Source organism: Poecilia reticulata, linkage group LG8 (genome assembly GCF_000633615.1).
Source record: "Poecilia reticulata strain Guanapo linkage group LG8, Guppy_female_1.0+MT, whole genome shotgun sequence".
In the NCBI taxonomy this organism is placed as follows: domain Eukaryota; kingdom Metazoa; phylum Chordata; class Actinopteri; order Cyprinodontiformes; family Poeciliidae; genus Poecilia; species Poecilia reticulata.
The window spans coordinates 16,967,192-16,989,516 of record NC_024338.1 but is presented as its reverse complement, the minus strand read 5'-3'; the positions used below and the strand labels follow the sequence as shown (position 1 = coordinate 16,989,516).

The window sequence follows — 22,325 nt, the reverse complement described above, 5'->3', positions numbered from 1 at the left end:
TAGTTGCCCAGTTGGATATAACTAGCAGCACCTTACCAATACTTTACTTCATATATGCTCTGGAAGCAGAGGCAGACATTATTTGGGTCAGGAGCGCCTACAGCTGTACTTGAGATTTTCCTTTAAGTAAAAAAAGAAAATATCTTTGAGATTTTTTATTATCCAACCTTCTTTTAAAATTATGGATGAAGAAAAAGATCTTATGCATCATCTTGTACGTCACGCACATCTGCGAGTCTGTGGGGGTGGGCATGCCAAATCCTAAATGTCATTGGTCAGTTTACTTTTGTTATTTGGTGACTTGACTCTTTGTCTGTGAGCTAAAAATGAATGAGTGGAGTTTGAAACCTCTTGTAGTTCTAAGAGCGGTCGTTTGGATCCCGCCTCACATTTTTACCATATGTGCGGTTTTGGCGGTTCACCGGTTTATAAGATTTTTTTGTAGTTTCATTAACTGAAGAGCTGACGGGTCACCCAGTTGGCCGGCCGTGACATCTGCTGCTCTCTTCCTGAGCATCGCGCTAAGACTGGGGGTTAAACAGTTAAATCTAGTCAAAACGTTTGCCAAAAGACTAGAAATGAAGCAAACGTTGTTGCTTCACCTTCTCTCCTCTGGACGACTCGGATACACCACCTGAACCTGGGGACCTCCATCCTCCTCCTCTCGTGGCTTTGCTTTCATGTCTTTATTATTTAGTATCATTTGTAAAAAATAAATAAATAAATAAATATATATATATATATATATATATATATATATATATATATATATATATATGTGTGTGTGTGTGTAAGAGGACGCGTTAACGGAATATATATATTCCGAAAATCTATATTTTTTGTACTGCAGGAGGAAATTTAAGTACTTGGAGGAAACCAACCTGTCACAAAATACAAACCTCAGATCTAGTTATGCATTTGGACGTAAACAATCTCACACTGACAACAAACACAAACGAGACAAATGGTGCAATTAAATCTTTTTATTGTGATTTTATTACTGTTGCACACATTTCAGTTTTTTTTCCGTTTTATTTAAAGCATGTTTTTCTATCTCGTATCAACTCTAAGAAATTCACATTTACACAATGCATTTTACATTAGTAGGTAACTACATAGGACATTCAGCGTTTTTTTGGGAGGGGGGGGACCAAGTCCTGATGTGTTTGTATCAAGTATTAAAATCTCAGAGATTCACAGTGAGCCTCCCCACAGACATCACTATGCTGAAGATTACATATCTTGATGCCTCTATAATGGAGGTACTTGATAAAACTACTGTACATGCATTAAATCTGTACAGTAGCGCTCATTTCTGTTGACAAACAGCCTTGTGAAAGTACCTGGCAACATGTTTAAGCTTTCAAAATGCTACATGACCCTAATACATCATATTAACATACAGTATGTGTTCATTGGCAACCTGTTTGTAATGTAAGTCTCTATAATGGTGCCAAGTTTTTACAGTTTTCGTGAGTCTCCAAGGCTCCATGTTTGTGACTTCAGTTCATGAAAATCCTTCATTAGTTCTAAAATATATAAAAGAAAGCACATAAAAAACACAAATGGAAAAAAGATGCAAAATAAAAACATAAGTAACAGTTAAAACATCTGAACTCAAAAAACGTTAGACACTGTACACAGGCACTTGAACTGTGGTACACTCTTTGAGTGCAATCATATTATATCTAATAAGTGCTCACTTAGAAAAAAAATGCTTATTCAAGATGGTGGTACTACTGATAAAGTGGAAATGTCAGGAGAAAAACAATTCAGACCTGCAGAAATGGGCCAAACATGATAATCTAGGGATGCACGATATTGGATTTTTGTTCAATATGCCGATATGCTAAAACTCATTTGATACCAATACCGATATTTTTTTTTTTTCCCGATACCTACTTACTGAAACTATACGGCTTTCTCTACTGTGGAATTAAAATACTGTATTATCTTTGTCAATTTAGCCTGCTACCAAATGCAAATGCTAGAAATAGAGACTGAAAATGATTCAACACTTTCAACTTGCAGTATGTTTACCATCAAATTTATTCATTTGCTCTATTAAAACAACACCTTTATATTGGTGAGTTATTTTTGATTTACCGCTAATATCGGCCGATACGATGCCATGCTGATAATATCGGGCATCCCTAATGAAAACTATTCCTTGGAACATGTCTTGCATATTTTTCTGTTTCTACCCAGGCTGTACATTCTCACAAAGTGTCTCAATCTGTTGGAGAAGGGAATACGTCAGCTTTATGGCAGGATGAGGGCACTGCTGGAGGGCTGATGGAACCTCAGCGGGGGGATGGAGATGAAGAAAATGTGTTTTTTTTCCTTTAAATCAACTTTCTGGTCTTTCATACCAAGTGTAGCGAAGTCTGCTTTAATGTCAGTCCCTCATGCAGGATCAGGATGAATCACTCCAGCTCTCAATAGAGGAGTGAATCATACACTTCTGTGTGTGTGTGTGTGTGTGTGTGTGTGTGTGTGTGTGGTTACGTGTTCACACCAACATCTGCTACAGAGCTGCAAACTACAGCAGACTTTTGTTTGCTTTCATTTATTACACTGCACTGATTCATGAATCAAAAGTGAGGCGACCAGAAAGTTTAATTGTCTTGGGGTGTTTGTGGCCGAGTGATTGATCCATGCAGAGCCACACAGGACGTAATGAGTCATTTTCACTGTTTTCTTCCCTCAGCGAGACATTTCCTATCTATCACTAAACTCTAAAAGCGCCGCTAACAAGCTAAAAAAAACATCTTTTGTTTCCTTAAAGGTTTTGTCTGAATTCACACTCTTGCTGAGAATAAAATGACAAAACTGATACCTCTCGGATATTGTTGAAAAGTGACTCCCTAAGCAAAATGTGTTGTTAGTTAGAAAAAAAATAATAAATCAGTGTGAAACTCTCTAACACTTGCAATCTGGTTATTTCTAGACAAATCTATGCCAATCCACCAACTGTCATCTGATCAGATTATTCATTCATGTCTTATATTCTAATGCAATAAAACATTTTTTCCTACCTAAAAATACAGACAGGCACACATTCTTTTGATACATAGGTTATCTGAAACCTGCTCTCCTCACCAGCATAGTAAACAAAGTAAACATTACTGTAACTTGTTCAACTTAGCAAGCCAGACATTTTTCATTAAAAAAAAAGAAAAATTGGGAATAATGTCAGTACCGAATGATTTTTACTATTTTTGTCTCTTTGTTAAATAAATATGCATTAAAGCTACAGGGTTTAGGCAGGGCAACGCAATATTTTCTGAGCTTTATGCATTCAAACTGCAGTGAAAATGTATCCGTGCCCTCACAGATGTCTTTTTTACATTTTTCTCACATTTGGGTAATTCCAGATTAAGTGTTCCAGATTGTCAAAAAGAGAAAATATCTTTTTATTTCTTTTGTCTGGCAGATTATATTTGAGGGATTACTTTGGAAGTGAAATTGAACTGTTGGCAAAAACAGAGGAAATCTTAAAAGGGTAAATAGTTTTTCACAAAACTTTGACAAAAATTAGACGGACAGTTTGTCGTCTGAAGAGGTTGTGTCAAGAAACCGGGAATAACCTTTGTGGTAATTCAAGCAAAAGGCTAGTTGGAGTGAAGCAATTCCCAAAATGGTAACTAAATTAGTTTTTTTTTTTTTTTAAACTTCATTTTTTGTTCTACTTTTCCATCAGCTGGTTCTTTTGATTTAGCTTAATTGCCACGTTCCATTTTGCAGTCCGCTAGCATCATGGCTAATTGATTGTGAACAACCAAGATTTTATAGTAAATGGCCAATAAGGCTACATTTACATAAGACCATTGCCTGGAAACTGCCGGTATTTTCCATTGTTAATTGGGGAAATTTTCCTCTTGCGCACCTCGAGTCAGCTGTAGTTGTCATGCCAGGCCACTAGATGGCGCTGTGGCGTTAGCTCATCGTCAAACGCGCATGCACTTTTGGCCTTGATGCTGCGTTCAGACCGAACACGCATTGCTCGTCAAAAACGCCTCTGGCTTCAGCAGCTTTGAAGTCAAACGCTTGACGCAAATGCTGCGTTCACAACAAAAGCGATTTGAGCGTCAGCCTCGTCTGGATACATTCAGAGTCTATATGGACGCACATCAAAATCGCGCTAGACCTGATTTAGGACGAGCCGTTGGTTTCCGTTGCAGGTCTGTTTGTACAATGGCGAATGAAACTGAGAGAGTAACACCAATTTATTATGTAGTGAAAGCTTCTGCAGTCATAGCGGAGGCTCAGATGACGGACATTTTGCGTTCAGTTTCTATTGAACAAAAAACAGTGACGGCACAATGCACGTTGGAGCTTCTTGAAATTTTTTCCCCTTTCTTACTTTGAACAACGGCAGATGAAACGCTGTCTAGGTTTCATTTATTGAAATCAACAGAATGTGAGTTGTAAGTTTTCACAAGCTAGCTGGGCGCTGACGACGGTCACTTATCAGCAATGTTTTCATCTCACTTGAGCCCAGTTTTTGACGACCAGCTAATCGGCATCAGTGCCTCCTGACAGGACACCAACTACAGGCCGTTATGTCACATAGCAGAGTCTCTCTGATTGGTTGATGCGCCGCGTAGTGCAGTGAAAGTTCAGATTTTCCTAGACGCGTGAAACGTCCACATAGGCTTTGAACATAAACCAGACGTGCCTGATGCTCAAACGTGTTTGGCGTGAATGCAGCATTAGCTTCCACCTCATTGTAAACAATAACCCGTCTCCCCTTAACGAAGTGCTCATATAACACATTATTTTAAACTACTGGTGCTAGTTGAACGGGCAAGAATCTGGTTCACTACCCAGATATAAGCCAACAATTTGCACTGATAACATCAACAGGATGTAAACAACCAAATCAAAGTATTAAGCTACTGTTCATTTTAAATTGTTTAAATACTCATTTAATCTCAGTTATACTACAACAAGTTAAATCCTGAGAATCTATGTGCCACTGTAAGCAATGAATGCAGTCAAGCTCGGCTACAGTATGTGTCCTTTACATGGTATTTAAGCTCACTTCGCTTCAAGCAGCAGGAAGGGGCACATTAAAGGGGCATTCCATAAAAAAAAATGCCACCAGGCCTGAGATGTAAGCCTATGCTTAAGTGCTTGATTTCAACTGGGAAATGCAGTGAATGTCGGGTGGTTCTGCCTTGGAAAATGAAAATATGATGTCACACTGAGGCTTCAGCAGGAACTGTGTTGCAAGCAGAGGGTAAATGAAGCTAAAACCCTGAGGTAATTACTACCCGCCTCCCAGGTAAGCCTCGTGTAAGAAAGGCTGTGTGTTTTACGGTAGGAGTGAGCTTGTGGAGGTGGAAGTGCCGGCTTCCTCTGAGGGCTGTCCCAATTTCACCGAAGAATGATTGTGGATGGGATTCCTCCTGCAGATTTTATTTTTTTTTCCAGTCCCAAACTCATTTAAGTAGTTTAATTAGCAGTCGTGATCCTGTTTTGTTTGCTTGTTTGTTTTTTGGCTCCGTAAATGAATCCCCCCCTCTCCCCCGGTTCCCTTCAGACGACTCATCGCGGTGAGTCAGCAGCGGCGCTGAGTCCAGAGATGTTCCTCTCACGTTGCACATCCAGCGAAGGCAGCCTGCTGATTCGGTCGTGTAACTTAAGCCTCGAAATGAAAGAACCGCACAAACACAAACATGAGACAAACATTATGAACATGAAGCTGCTGAAATACAATCCCTGGAGGCACTGCTAGAGAGGGAGTTTATGTCTGTTGCACACAGGAAGAGCCAGCTAATTATTCAAAAACACAAAAAGAGTTAATTACTGAGCAGTCTCATCAAAACATGAGTCACTAGGATGAATTCTTGCAGCCGTTCTCAAACAATGACATTAACGTTGGTCATTAAATGAAAGGGAAGGAAGAAATTCCAGAAAAAGCTGGGAATTGCTCATGGCACCCCTGCTGTTTTTGTATCTCTGATGCCAACAGAGAAAGACAGGAGGGGAAAAAATGCCCTCCAAATAAAGAAAAATAATACTAAAAAAAAGCATAAACATGGAATTAAAAACTGAGACGTTGAAAGAGAAGTACAGGTTAAACTGACAGCTCCTAAAAACTATGTTGCATGTCGTTATACGTCTTCTTGTTTGATATTGCCATAGATTGAGGGTCCAGGCACGCTATAAGACAGAGTTTGACTCCACATGCAGGGACGAAGAGTCTCTGTCGGCTGCCCCAAGCATACTGGAGGGTTGTGTACGTTTTTCTGTGGCCACTTGAATTATGAATCAATGTCTTGTTTTTACATTCTCTGCGTGGCACCCCCTTCCTTCTGTTCCCTGCCAATTCGTCCTCCTCTTCTTCCTTAGACTTCGGGTGGAGGCGAGTCGGGCTGGGGGCTTCCATCTACCCTCACCACTGCAGAGAGGAAATAATGAGAAATACGTCACGAGAGAGAAATTTCTCACTTGTGCCATCGCGGTTTAATCCCAAAAGGCTGCCTCCTCTAAACAAACTCTTCCCTGAAGGGGGCCCTGTGGTGTTATGGATCCATCCGAACCACTTAAGCTGAAGCCATTAGCTAGATGCGGATGGGAAACAAACGCTCCAGTTTCCCACAAACCTCTTAACCTGTCGTATATTGAGGGGAGTCGGGGAAACGCCTCAGGAATGCAGAGACGATTGTGAGCGGACCCCGAAGTGCACTGGGTGTTTTCTTTTCTTTATCAATGCATCTTTGTGTCAGGGAAGAGCAACGCAACCAATTTTATCTTTAACATTTCGTCAAAAGCTTCCAAGAGAACCACCCGAGAGAAACTTTAACACCAATTTCATCAATATATCTGCACTGAGATGAATAAACCGGACCTCTCAGCTTCCTGTCTGCGTCTGCGGGCCAGTGATGGCCAAAGTCCAGAACTTTCTTCCTGCCTGTTTAAACAGGAACCATCAGCAGAGCCAAAGCTCTCAAGCACTGGAAGCAATGATAGCCACTCAGTTTCCTGTGTTACAGACGTAAAGTTTTCAATAACTTCAATTCATTTTATACTTTATCAATTAATTTAGTTTTTTGTAAAATAAATTCATACAAAATTAGATTAAAGCCTCACAAAATTTTACATGAATTTTGTAAAGATGTATATAATTTATTTTTACAAAATGTACATTTTGTAAAATTCTACATATTTTTTTTACGATTTCTGTAATATTTTGATTTTTACATAAATTGCAACATTTATGTAAAAGTTATTACATATATTATATAAATTATTTATAAATACATTTCTAAAATAAATGTATGTAAAATCTATTTAAAAAATGTTAAAATATATGTTAACTTTTTGGAAGAAGAGAGCCTTAAAAATTCAAATTCTAAAGTTTTAAAGTCAGAACAGCGATGATGGAAAGATACATTTCAATTCAAGATGTCCGTTTATGGAACATTTTTGCCAGTGAGATAAAACAACCCGAATCTCAGGAAATTTGAAAATTGTGTTGTCTTGTTGTTTTAAAAAAAAACATCTATTATAGTATTCTGAGTTAAATGTTTTTTTCTTTATGTAAATAGGAGGCAGATGTAAGTTTATACTTCTTTCTGCTCCTTTTTTATTCATGATTCCTTTTTGTTGTTACATGAGCCATTAAGATGTGTTATTGTGAATGAAATAAAAAATAAAATGATGTGAAATTGTTTAGTCAGATCTATGAAAAAATAATTTTCTCACAGGGGTTTTTCAATTTTATAATATGTAAAATTACAATCTTAATCTGTCTTATTTAAAATAGCATCTCAATATTTTTATGACTTCCAGACATTCACTCTGAATTTGGCCTTTGTTTGGCTTAAAATATATATTTTAAAATCTCAAATAAGTTGTTTAACCAGTTAATCCATTGTTTTACCTCCCATTGCGCAAAAAAATAGTTTTATATGTATTAGACGTGCTTTTATCACTTTAGCAATAACATTAAATGAACATTTCTTCCTTGTTGCATTGCTGTATAAATACATAAATATTTTTGTCATATTTTTTGCTACTGACTCTTTTTTTTCCACAGGAAAAAAAATCCACACATTAAAACTATCATCTCAGCTGAAGAAAGACGAGTTTTGTAAATAATAAATCAGATGAAGCTGCCCTTGAGGCTTAGTTCAGGCTTTCTGCCGTTTTCACATTGGATCAAGAAGCTTTGCACCTTTCTTCAGAGGTTTTCTGGGAAGAGCCTCTGGAAACCGCAGCCATGCAGGAGGAATGATGAATCCCTCCTGACGTGGTAAAACCTCAGGGTCTGTCAGAATCAGCTGAAGACTTATTCTGACTTGTTCTGAGTAGTGGGAAAGATTTGTTCCCAGGAGAGCAACCAGACGTTCCCATATTTTAAAATATTTTTAAAAATACCCTAAATACAGTGACTCGGAGTTGTTTATCATGTCTGATTATAGCAACTTGCATTCCCAAAGGGAAAATCAACAAGCCTAAATGCCGAAATCTGTTTTAAGAGGAGCAGATTTTCTCTTCCTCTTCCACTGAATGTAGGTATTTTCAGTTTTTATGTAATGTTTTTTTACAGCTGGAAACCAGTGATCAGGACTGAAAGTCTGGGTGTGGTGATGAACTCGGTGTCTCTGAACATTTAAAGGCGATTACAAAGTTGGTCTTCTATCACCAGGACGTTTCCAGGACTAATGTTCCAGCAGCATCTAGAGAAACTCATCCATGCGTTTCTCTGGAACGCATTAGTCTGATCCTGAAAGCTCAGTGTGATAACAGAGACTTGCTTCTCCAGTCATGAGTCACGCCTTGTGTATTCCTGAAACTGCATTGCTCATCTTGCAGTGAGAACACTTTATTTCACAGTAACTTTGAAATGTATAAAGTTACGTACATGTGATAGAGCTCCTGCTTGCAGATCAGATTCTGAAACTCAACCGTTCCTGTGAACTTGAGATGAATGTTCTTCTTTCTCTGTCTTCTATGTAAAATAATCTAAACACAATTTCCACAGCTTTCACTTTACCGTCGTGACAAATGTTCCTTGATCCTAGAAAAAGTAAATTTGTATTTGCTTATATAATAATCTGGAAGAAGTTAAATTTTCAGAAGTTTAACACTGATGCTGCATTTACACCAAACGCTTTTCGTGCGCCAGGTTTACATTCCAAATCTCTGTGGAGGCACGTCAAAATCGCTCTGGACGCTTATTGGAATGAGCCGATGTTCTCCGTTGCCGCTCTCTTTGTACAATGGCGGATGAAACTGAGAAAGTGGCACCAAAATATTATGCAGTGAAAGCTTCTGCAGTCATAACGGAGGCTCAGATGTCTTTGCTGAACATTTTGTGTTCAGTTTCTTTTGAACAAACAACGGTGATGGCGGATAACGGCACAACACGCGTTGGAGGCTTTGGCCTTTTTTCGCTCTTCTGGTTATTTTGAACAATGATGGATGAAATATTAAGTGTCTAAATTTTATCTACTGAAATCAACAAAATGCGTCCGTCGGGCGCGTGTTTGAATTTACCCGATAATTCAGAGGTAATTTGGGAGTTTCACAAGCTAGCTGGGCGCTGATGACTGTTGCAATCAGCTGTTTTTGTCTCACCTGAGCCCAGCGTGACGACCTGCTGACTCGCATCGGTGCCTCCATCTCCTGGCAGGACACCAACTACAGAATGCTACGTCACATAGCCGAGTCTCTCTGATAGGTTGACGCTCCGCAGACTTTCCAACTCCAGCATTGGACCCAGTGGATGTGCGTCCGATGCTCCAAATGCTTCAAATAGCGCATCACTACATGCACAAAACGCGCTGTGTTTGGTGTGGACGCAGCGTAATCCTCACTCTATCGCTGCAAAATCACAAAATCCTATCAAGTACAATTAGTCTAGTTTCTAGTGCAAATATCTTGGTACACTTGAAATAAGACAAAACTAACAGGAAACGTTTTTAGCAAGATATAGGAGCTTGTTTTAAGTTACTAATTTATTAATATTGATGAGAAAGTAGTATTTCCTTTTGTAGATTATTTCACTTACAAGACATTTTTCCCATGTCATGAGTTAATTTTTCTGCCAGTGAAACTACCACTCCAATATTAAGAAATTATTTACTTAATATAAGCCTCAATTTCTTGCTAAAAATTACTTCTGATTTACACTAAAAACTAGACTAAAAATACTTGGTAAAATGTTTTGTTTTTGCAGTGACCTTGTCGATATTGAAATCTTTTAAGCTATTTTTGTTTAGTTTTTCGGGGGGTCAAATATAGGACGGAGACGCTCGGTAGAGCACCAGGCTGAGGCTCTTGTTTAAATTTTAAACTCCATCTATATGCATGATTGAGAGGGGCGAGGAAGTAAAGGGGGTGAGGGGCGGCAGAGATAGACGGTTCTTTGATGAGCTGACAGAAATGAGGCCACGCTCCCTTCGTGAAGCATCTCTCACCCTTCACCAGTGACTCATGCAGGGAATACCCCTTTCTGAAAGTTGTCAGTCACATCGAGGGGCATTTTCCTCGCTCTACTTCCTTTCATAAAAGCGTACTTGACGTATGATGAATGAAAAACTGCTCCCGTTTCTCTCACCCACCAGCAAAACATGTTTTGTTTTTTGTTTGAGTTTTTTCCGGAAACAGGAAACCCCCCCTGCGATTATAATGGATTAATAGTGTGAATTCTGTTGGTTGAGGAGGAATCCACAGCCTCTTTTATGTGACGTTTTTTTAAAACCGCTTTCACACAGACAAGTGGTGCTAAATGCCAATTAGCACCTGTTAAACAGCGATGCTACATCCGACTTGGAAACCCAAAGAGACTGGGCCTGGATCCCATCTCGTAACACCTGCTAATGAGCCAACAAGTTAACGAGGGGACAGGGTTAACCAGTCAGACATTGAGTCAGTGAACCAGCGCCAAGCTGATTCTCCAGTATAAAGCCTTTTATTGTTTTGTTTTGTTCTCCCTGGTTGGAAGAAAGGAAGGAGGTTTTTAGAACAAAAAAACTCAATAAAAATTTATTCTGTTTAAGAATCTTGATAAATGGCTCTTATAGCAATTACAAAAATGTTGTGATTTCTCAGAGTGGTAGCCTGAAGGACCAACAAACAAAACACTTTAATGAGGGTTTACTAAACCCAATCTGTCTTTAATCCACCACAATAAGGGAAGCACATGTTAAAGCAACAGCTGTAATTAGAAAAACTAAAATTTAGATTTGTTTGCTCCACTTCTGACTGGCATTGCGTTCTTATACACACATGGACAAAATTGTTAATGGAAGAAAAACCCACAATGGTCACAGAAATAACTTGAATCTGACAAAGATAATAAATACAAATTCTGTGAAAATGAACAAATGAAAGTCAGACATTGCTTTTCAAACACGTTTCAACAGAATTATTTTAAAAAATAAAATAAACTCATGAAACAAGTTATTTATGTGACTATTGTGGGTTTTTCTTTCATTTTCTGGGGGGTACCAAGAATTGCGTCCACCTCTGGATATCAGCAGAATACTTTATATTAGGAAGCCACACATTGCCTCACTTTTGTTCATATAATAAGTTTTTTTGTTGTTGCTAGTATTAAGAATTTAACTGCTAGGACATGAGAGGCCTGGCACTTGAACTCCAGATATCATCTCTTCACAACAACATATTGTGTCGTCTCTAACTTTAACTACATATTTAGTTAATGTAATGACACTTCAAATGCTCAGATGGCTTTGAAATTATTAAAAAAAATAATGCTACCATAACTTATAATGTGCAAAAAGAAACTTTTTGTACCTAATGAAGCTTACCCACCTAGAAAAACAAAAGTGTCACCTCCTGGCGAGTCTGTGTAGCCCTCTGTCCAGCTATGAATTGTCTTGGTTTTTTTTTTTTGCTTCACTTAAATCCAAAAACTCAGGATGTCCTTTATTGTTGCCAATAAAATTCACCACTAGAAAAATGTCTATTTCAGAGGCCTTTTTTAGTTAAGAAAACAAACGTTTTCTGTTCACAGCCGTAAACCGTGACAGGCTTCACTCTTTGTGTGTCACTGCAGAAGTAAATGTGTCATCCATGGAAACATGGCACTTATTTTATTTTGTGGCCATGACTCACAGTGGTGCAGTTGGTAGAGCTGTTGCCTTGCAGTAAGAAGGTTCTGGGTTTGATTCCCGGCCCGGTCTATCTGCATGGAGTTTGCATGTTCTACCTGTGCATGAGTGGGTTTTCTCCGGATACTCCGGTTTCCTCCCACRGTCCAAAAACATGACTGTCAGGTTAATTGGCCTCTCCAAATTGTCCCTAGGTGTGAGTGTGTGTGTGCATGGTTGTTTGTCCTGTGTGTCTCTGTGTTGCCCTGCGACAGACTGGCGACCTGTCCAGGTTTGACCCCACCTCTCGCCCGGAACGTTAGCTGGAGAGGAACCAGCAACCCTCCCGACCCCATTAAGGGACAAGGGTGTAAAGAAAATGGATGGATGAATCAAAAACTGTTTTAAAAGTTCATGTTTCTTTTTAAATCTTAAGGAGATTCAGTATTTTTTTTTTTATGTTTCCAGGACCTGCTTTGATGTGAAGCCAAGTATTTGACGTAAAATAAAAATGAAGACCAGAAAAATACAAAGATCAGTGATCAAAGCATTTACAATTTAACAAAATCAGCTAGTTTAAACCTGAGCAACCACATGTGGTGCATCTTTCAAATAAAACATGAAACCCCCCACAAATAAGTGAAAATAAACCTATTTATTTATTTTACCGTAATTCAGAGCTGAATTGCGGTCAAATATGAGCTCAATCAACTCCAGATATTCAAAGTGTTAATTCAAGACACTGGAGTGAATCTAACAGGAGCAAAACAACCCTAATGAGATGTCAGTAAATTGTGCAGTGCTGCATTTATTTTGCACAAAACAACATCAGGGTGTGGTTTGCACATGGACACTGATCAGTGAAGGAGCTTTCACATGCATGTGTTCAGCTCTGTGATGCACAAATGAGAGAAAGCTAACAAACTACCGTAAAGTTCATCTGTGTTTATGCCTCTTAATGCACTCCACCAATAGAAGCAAATTGAGTGCATCGTAAATTGCTTTATAATAGATCAGCAAAGTGCATAATGTTGGGTCCATGCCAGAGTTCATTTACTGAGTTCATCTTACAAAAACCTTTTTCGATTCTGTCTGGCTTGATGGCGAATCAGACCTTAAAATACTTCCTAACGTCCCCGGAGGAAAATATAAACCAGAGAAGACAGATATAGATCAGACGTTGGTACATTACCTCTGACATGAACAGATCCAAACTGAAAGGGTTTCAGATGCGTGTCAAACCCTTTTCTATGTCCTTCGCCCTTATTTCACTGAACCTCTGCCTCAGATTCTCAGGTTTACAGATGCTTTCATGCAGAATCCCCAAACAGCCTTTGACAGCTAAATCAGGTGTAAATTCAGCTCTTACACCTGATTGACCTTAATGACCGTAATCCACCCACATGACAGCATTCTGGGATTAAAGTCACATTTTTTAGTTTAATCTCAGAATTCAGGCTTTATTCTCAGAATTCTAACTTTCATCTGAGTATTATGACCCTTTTTCTCAGAGTTCTGACTTTTGATCTCAGAAGATCAGTCAGAATTTTGACTTTAATCTCAGAATCCTAATTTATCCTCAAAATTTTGTCTTTGAATCAGATAATTTTACTGTTTTTTTCTGTAATTTTGACATTAAACTCACAATATATGCCTTATTCTCAGAATCCTGACTTTTTTCTCAGTAAGATCAGTCAGAAACCTGAGATTAAAGTAACAATTTTGACTCTAATCTCAGAATTCTTTTCAGAATTTAGACTTTATCCTCAGAACTGACTTTAAATCTGAGAATTATGACTTTTTTCTCTAAATTCTGACACTAAGCTCAAAATATTGGCCTTAATCTCAGAATCCTGACTTTTGCTCTCAGACGATTAAAGTCAGAGTTAGTGGGGGATTTTTTATTTCTGTGCTGTAGCGAGCCCAGGGTTCTGTGATGAAATGTCAGATATAACAAAGTGAAGTGGAACCTCCAGATCATTATTTCTATGTAATATAGCCATAAAACCTTCAGCATGCTGCATCAAGCCAAAGAGAAACCACTTTTCCAACCTTAATAATGGTACACACAAAGCATAAGAAGGCACATTTTCAGGGTGGTATTAGTTGGCTTTCATCTAAGTTTCTGAAAATGCTTTTCCTTAATGGCGGTGTTTTGGTGCAAACCTGAAAGCTTACCTATTTGCTCCTGTGTGTGTGAGCGTGACGGCTGAGGCTGGGCTTCAGCCTGTGCGTGCTGCTGCTGCTGCTGCTGGTCCTGCAGACTCTGAGTGTCGACTGAGATGCCGCTGTCGCTGTGCAGCTTCTCTCCCTCCGGTGTTACCATCTGGTTGTTTGTAGCCGCACGGTTATTAGCTGGCTGCTTGTTTTGCTTGCAGCTATTCCACCTGTGAATGAGTAAAACAGAAAACCACACTTAATTCTTGATTAAACTTGATTGAGGTCTTTTTAATTTGCATAGATTAGTAATGTTTTTTTTTTTTTACCAGCCTTTACAAACTTTATTCTTGCTATATTTTTGTATAACTGAGCAATTTGCATAATTTTAAAGTAGCTGTACCTCCAGTATCGTGGCATCTATAGGCAGATTGCAAACTTCAGTGTTGGTCTACACTGTAAAAACAAAATCTTACCAAGTAGTTATCTTAGAACACTTGAAATAAGACAAAACTAACTTACAGGAAACTTTCTAGATGTAGAGGCTTGTTTTAAGAAAACAATTCCTTAATATTAATGAAAATGTTCTAGTTCCATTGGCAGATTATTTCACTTGTAACAAAACATTTTCCCATATTGTAAGTTCATTTATCTGTCAATAAAACAAGTACAATTTCATCAATATTGAAGAATTATTTTTTTAAAATAAGCCTTTACATCTTCCTGAACAGTTAAAGTCTACTAAGACATTTGCATTAGAATCTAGACCAAAATTACTTGGTAGAATTTTGTATTTTTGCAGTGTGCAGGGTACTCCTTTGGCCTCAATGCTGATACAACATCACAGCTATTGAGGCATGATTCTGCATTTTCTTTTAATTAAGAGATTAAAAACGCTGCTTTGAATACCGATTTTGGCAAAAAAGGGGGGAAAATGACAGCCATAATTTGTTTGCCAGGAAATAATTGGATGTAACAACACAGAGCCTAATTTCCATAAACGCAAACATGTTTTCAAGGAGCAACATCTCCATTTGATTGCACCCACTTCACAATCAAATAAACCCGTTTTCCACTGCTTATGCTGCCACACACAGGGCAGTTTGGCTTGTATATTTGTCACTGAGGTAATAGTTTTAGAAGATTGACTCAGACATCACTCTTCAGCTCCTTTGGGATGCGTGCAAGGCTCTCTGATGTGTTTTTTTATCTGCCTAATATTCAGTGGAAAGGTCCTGTAAAACGTGCAATAATCATCCAATTCATCAACCAACTCAACTGACAACAAAGTAATTTATACATTTTTATCTAAGTGTTAACTAAATGTAATAAATGTAACCAGTTCTCCGAAGTTGCGCGAGATAACGATTTAAAAATTCAGGACGTTTTGAATGAAACAGAGCAGTTATAAATGTCAGCCTGTTGTCAAACTCACAGCGTTTTATCATTTGTTTGTGCATGACGAAGGGTATGCACAAATGTGGAGCAGATGTGTGTGGCACTCAAATTTCCCTTGGTTGGCATGTTTTAGACAATCAATGCATCTAATCAGCTTGTTTACTTGCTTCAAATGTGTGTCTGCCTGAATTTGTATCTGTCAGTAGGATAGATTGGAGCTGCAGCCTCATGTCCTCAGCAATCTGTGATCGCTGTAATGCATAAAGTTTTGTTTTTTCTTCCTTGAAGGAAAACAATCATGGCTCGTTTAAAGAAATTGATCAGTTGGATTGAATATTTCTTCACTTCAGTGTAAATATTTTTTTTCTCTCTCTCCCTAAAGAGGAACGATCTAGAATCAACGCAATGGTTCAGTTATTACAGTTAAATACCAACGATGAGGCCCGAGTAGTGATGGACTCTTAACCTGAACATTCAGAGCCACATAAAGACAGTTACAAAGTTGGTCTTCTATCAGCTGAAGAACATTTCCAGGAATAGAGAGGACTGATGATGTGTTTGTGATACTAATTTGGAAATATTTGCACTTATTTATGACGGTAAATGCGACTTTTTATACAGTTCATGGACTATAATCTGACATCAATTAAGGCTGAGGCAGCTGTTTAGTACAAGTAAGAAAGTTTTTGAGAAAAATCAGCAATAACTGTCAGCACAAAAAACTGCAGATTTGTTGATTTTGCGTGAATTTCCACAATAATTCTCAAGAAACCGGAGGTACTGATTGATATAATTTGGCAGTAAACAGACAAAAACTTGATTTGTAGCGATTGATTACAATCAGTGTTTAGTCTAGAATAGAGAGGGCCACATAAAAAGCTACGGCGGGCTGGATTTGGKCCACGGGCCTCGAGTTTGACACACGTGACCTAGAGAAACTCATCCATGCCACTCAAAAAATCAGTCCAGAATGCTGCTGCTGCTGTTCTGACAACAACCAGGAAGACATCAACCAGATCTAAAGTCCTTCCACTGGCTGCCCGTAGCTCAGAGAACAGATTTAAAATACTGTTGTTTGTTTATAAATGACTGAACGGCTTAGCACCTGAGGTACCAAATCCAAATTGGTTTTTCATTCAGAAAAGCTTTTGACTGACCTCTTAAACACGAAGTATGCCACCAGGCCGACCACACCAGCAGCCAGGATTGAGCAGTAAATCGGGATGAGGTTTTCGTTGAAGCCCCGGCCGAGAAAGTGAGGAGCGCCGCTGCTTAATGTGGTCGTCTCTCCGCTCGGGAACGGGCTGATCGAGCCATCCGGGTCGGGGTAATCGGGAAAATTCGATGCTTCACTGTTTGTGATTGGGAAGTCTGTAGGCATGTTTGGGTCTGTATGGAGGAAAACGGAGGAGAAAGGGTTAATTTCAAGACCTTGGGAATCTCGTTAAGGTGAAAAGTTCTACAAACCAGTTGAAGTACTAGAATATTTTAAAAAACAGTCTTTCAGCAGAAACATATGGCCAAGCAGAAATAATTAACCAAACCAAAAAGACACTGGTCTGCAAACAGAAAAGTCAAAGATCCGACTCTTAGACACCAACAGCGAAAACACCTATAATTGTGCTTCCATTGATGTAGTTAAAACAATTATTCCTTAATGGAGGATTTTCCCCTCCACTAAACAAACTAACTTTAATTAAACTTTGGATCTTTCTACATTTTTGAGTTATATTACTGAGATACAAAATTGATTTATTGTAAGACTCTTCTTATTTTTATCTAAATGTCAATGAATGTATGTCACACATGCAGTTGTTGTAAAATTTCTACATTTTGTTCCCCATCCTGGGAAGCCCGAAACACTTTAAAGCTGCAGTAAGTAACTTTTATTAAAACATTTTTTTTTTTTTACATTTTTGTTGAAACTGTCACAATCATGACGGTATGCTATGAGACAGATAATCTGTGAAAAAATTGAGGTCCTCTGCCTTCTCACAGTGATAACTAGAAACAACCAACCAGAGCCAGTAGGCGGGTTTCAGCAAAGCCAGTCATGCTTGTGTACGCGCTGCCTGCCACAAATGCTAAGGCTAGTTATACAGCAAACGATGACGGCAGATAACTGTAAGTTAGTACATTGAACTGTCACGTACACAAGGATGATTGACAGCGCTACGACCTAATTGGTTGGTTTTGATGTATTTCTACAAACAGCAACAGATTATATGTCTCATAACATGCTGTCACAACATGGTGGCAGTTTTAAAAAACATGTAGAAAACATATTTTTGTAAAAGTTAAATGTTAATTGGATGTTTCTCGTGCAGCAATTGAGCCTCCAGAATAAAATATGTATATTTATTTTTATTCAACAATTTGTAAGAGATAGAGATCTTGTTTTGATGACAGAGCTTGTAGACTTGGTGGTGATTAGTGTGCAACCAGATGTCTGATGCAGCAGCTGCTTCTGATAGACAGATGGGATCTGGAGAAGTTGCTGTGAGCAGGAAGAAGGAATGTTTCTCAGCACCAACAGGAAGGAGGGGGTGGCAAATTTATGACATCCACCGGCCCAGACCAGACCTGGCCTGGGCCGCGCACACCGGGTTTCTTCTCATCGCATGCTGATCCGTGTGATGTCTGGGCGTTGCATGGCCTGAAGGCCATATGGATCCTTGGAAAACTGAGTGTGGAGGTCATCTTTCTGGTGGAAGCTGTGCTAAGGCCAGAGATATCGGCAGATCACTGCAACTGAAGGGATCTGGTTTCTGTCATCGCAAAGCCTGCAGAGACGTCAAGCTTCCTAGATTGTCCTGTTTCCTCTTTAATGACTCTGTAATTTCCCATCTTCGTGTTGCAAGCCGCCCACACCAGCAGACATTAGTCCCAATCAGTTTAACGGCATAGTGATTACCTTTTTCTGAAACAACATGCTGATCTGGTGAGATGGTCCAAAAGTTCACTTGAGTATCTGTCCCCTCGGGGAATAGAGAAGCAGAAAGAGGGAAAGACCAAAACGTCTTTGAGCTCAGCCGACAGTTGGGGAAGGAGAATGTGGAGCCTGGTTCGGATCGGAGCCTTGAACTTCCAGCAGAACCTCTGCTGGGCTGCTCCTCGTTAGCTTTGTTCTGGCCCTTCACGGGATTAACCCTGTGGCGACCCCCAGGGCTTCGGCCCGCAACGCTTCTGGCTTTGTTGAGCATTATTAGAACAATTAAAAGTGTCTATTATCAACGTTTAATAACCGGTTTATATTATGCAATAATTTCATTAAAGCTGCAGTGTGTAGCTTTTATAAAAAATGGTTTTACATATTTGTTAAAGTTATCATGTCGTGACAGTAGAAAAAAACCAAGCTCCTCTACCTTCTCCCAGTGATCCCAGTACAAACTGCAGAAACACACCATATATACAGCTGTGGAAAAAATGAAGAGCCCACTGCACTGAAAACCACCTGGTTTTTCCACCAAATATTGATTTCTGAACTCTTCTTGAGTTAAAACATTAGTGTTGTTGTTTCTAAATGAAAATGATTGTTTTCGTTGCATTATTTGAGGTCTGAAAGTTCTGCATCTTTTTTGTTATTTTGAGCATTTCTCATGTTCTGCAAATAAAAACTACATTTTTGCTTGTAATTTTGAAAACATGTCAGTAGTTCATAGAATAAAAGAACAATGTTAATCAGAGAAACTGATAATTTTTTCCAGACTTCTATACCTAATTTTCTCTGCACTAATTTATAGATTATTTTAAGATTAACATATTTGCATGTGCATGCTCTTCTGCATGCTATTCATATTCACTTATATTGAATTACATTTCTCTTAGGTATATGTAAACTTTATCTCTTATGATTATGTTTGTGTTATTAATATTTAACACCTTAGATGGAGTAGCTTGTCAACAAACAAGCAATTTCAGTCACTCTCATGCTCATCCACTCCCCTTTGCTCTCTGCTACGCAACAGCTGGTTCACCACAACATGCCACAAACTAGCTAGGGCTAGTTAGCATGGCCACCAATGATGGTGGATAAACGATTTTCCTGTAACTGCAAGTTGTTTCTCTGCCATTAAAACATTTAGCAGCAAGTACACAGCAGTAATTGGCAGGGCTAAAACCCTCCTCTTGCCTCTGATTGGTGGTTTTTGATCGGGAGTGGTGCAAATGGTAAAAAAAAAAAAAAAACATGTAAAAGTTTAATATAATTTTGCTGTTATAGTTCATTTCCAGCTGAATGAAGCCAGAGGTATATCAGTGCAGTGTGTGTCCTGGTTTTTAATCAGCACCACATTTAATAAAATCTGGAACATCTCGTCTTGCGAATGTTTATTTTCCTGTGCAGAAATAGCTCAAAGAAATCACAGGAAAGCCTGAAGCTTATCCAGAATAAGTCACAATGTTCTCCAGAGGATTAGCTGTAAGGATCACATTTCTCCAGTTTGACTTTCTCCTTATCAGCTCTGATGAATTCTGGGTACAATTTTAGATTTTTATTGACATTTCAGACTGTGGGTTGTAATTGTTCCTCAGTGATCAGCACAGTGTTGCAGAAGCCATGAAGCATGTAACACTACAGCCTCCTGACAATATGACCTATGACCTCCAACCACCAGAAGATGAGACAGTAACGTCCTCCACACTGGAGAAACTCTGTCCTTTACTGGGAGCTTCTGAATTGTCTAAAACTGCTTCTTGTTTCACACCAAAGACTAACAGTAAATTTTAATCCTCACTTAAAAATATAGAAAATATTTGAAGAATGTAAAGTAAAAATGCATTAATGAATAAAAACAGACAGAATTTAAGAAACAGCTAATGCCTTAATTTGTACAAAATTGTAATTTACCATAGAAACTTGAGCAAAATGATTTGTAGCAACTCTATGCTGATGATACTTTGCTTATAACAAATTTACACCATAAATCAATAAATAATTTTTGTTACTTTTGTGAAATCTTTCTATTTTTTAATTCATGCAAGATCAGAGGAGAAGCTTGAATTTAGACAACATTTTGATGAAAATTATTTGTTAATTTCAATGTTTGATTTAACACGACTGTACAGTTCAAATAAATATCATATTTGGATAGAATTAGAAAATGCTTTCCTTTATTTAAATCTTTTTAAATTCAGTGCTACCAAATTTAGTTGTAGTTTTTACTTGATGTGGAATGCTATAAAAGCAAATTATATAGTTTTATTAGTTGTATAGCTATCATACAGCTGTTTATATTCACTTTTCTTCATTTAAAAATATGTGCCAAGTCCTAATTATAGTTAAATTAAAGCTTGCTTGATTTTAAAGGTGAAACATATTCATTTTTTTAACAGTGTGGATCAATAGTTGATCTCCATCAGTTTATTTTAGCATCATTACTTGGGTAATTGCTAATAATCAATGCTTAGGTAGTTTGGGTTTATTTGTTTTTAGATGCGTTTCCACTCTTATTCACTGGTAACAACTGAAATCTTTCACTGAATAATTGAACAGAAATGCATTTCGAGAAACAATATCCTGTTTTTTTTTTTTTTTCCTGAATAAACAGTTTTTATTGACGTTGACCCGAAATAAGTAGGAATCAACCAAGTACTTTACATATTCCTCTACCAGTAGCGCGAGGTAACAGCAGCAGAAATTAAAGTCCCATCATCTTTGTATATTGACTTAGTGGACCATCTCATGAAAAAACATCCACTTAAAGATTGTTAATGTTATATAATTGATTACTTTGAAGACCGACGTGGCGCATAAGAATATTAGTGGACCATTACAGATACTGGCTGCACTTATTCTCTGTTTTTACTGACATGACAGACTGTAAAGCTCCTCCACATTGATTCGCTGCATAATTTACAAACGGTTCTGCATTAAATAGTCCAATGGGATCCTAATGGGCAGCTTACGTAGACATAAAGTTTCTGTTTGTAATTAAGTGTGCATATCGAGAAGTCTGTCAGTGCAGCGGTGATGGGACGACCTGCACAAGGTGGTTTGGTTTCCTGAACGGTGGAAAACAACTCTCAGAAGGCAGAAAGTCAGCACATGTGCATGCCATACTTAGAAACATGCAGAATGCAGAGAGCTATTTACAGCAACAGTATTGATTTGAATCCGTCTGAAAGGAGGGACTGTTTAGAGAAGTCGAAACATGGGCGTCTGTATTACATGCATTTCTTGACCTTTCCTCGGATGTAGTCAGGTTTCCTCAGCTCTGCCATACATCATCCAGCTAATGCCGCGCTGGGTAATGCTATTAGCAATGCAACATGAGCTTGCAAATAGAATAAATTGTGAATGGATGGTGTGAAAAAAAAAGATGTGAAGGTGTGCGGATAGAATAACTTTATGCAGAGTTTGTGAGAAGTTCCTGCCTCTGCTTCTCTCTCAAAAATACTCGACGAGAATCCCTTCCACAGATATGCTGTGTTAAAGATTTGATGCTCATACTTATGTTTTATCTTACTTATCTATTTATCACTCTGTTTAGCAGCATTTAATTTTATTGTCTTAAATATTTCAAAGGAAAAGTTCACAGGCTAAATTAGCGTAGCATGCTTTTGTTGCTAGTGATGAACAAAATTGATCTTAATCTACTTCTCTGTCATATTTGTGGTTTGGTTTGGGTGGAATAGTTTTTAAATTATATGTGAATTAAATTATTAATGAGCCGTTTGTCGGCCCATGGCTTCCCA

At 38.3% G+C, this 22,325-nt stretch overlaps 1 protein-coding gene across 1 annotated transcript in view; it reads right to left on the bottom strand.

Moving 5' to 3' along the window:
* Positions 1-978: 978 nt before the first annotated feature.
* The window catches only part of ngfra (nerve growth factor receptor a (TNFR superfamily, member 16)), a 40,011-nt gene continuing 18,664 nt past the window's right edge, over positions 979-22,325 (bottom strand). Inside the window, exons 4-6 of the mRNA XM_008416290.2 lie at positions 16,787-17,018; positions 14,253-14,461; positions 979-6,409 (exon numbers count right to left, since the gene is read on the bottom strand). Coding sequence (XP_008414512.1) covers positions 6,357-6,409; positions 14,253-14,461; positions 16,787-17,018 — 494 coding nt within the window. The 3' untranslated portion in view covers positions 979-6,356. The remainder of the gene's footprint in view (positions 6,410-14,252; positions 14,462-16,786; positions 17,019-22,325) is intronic.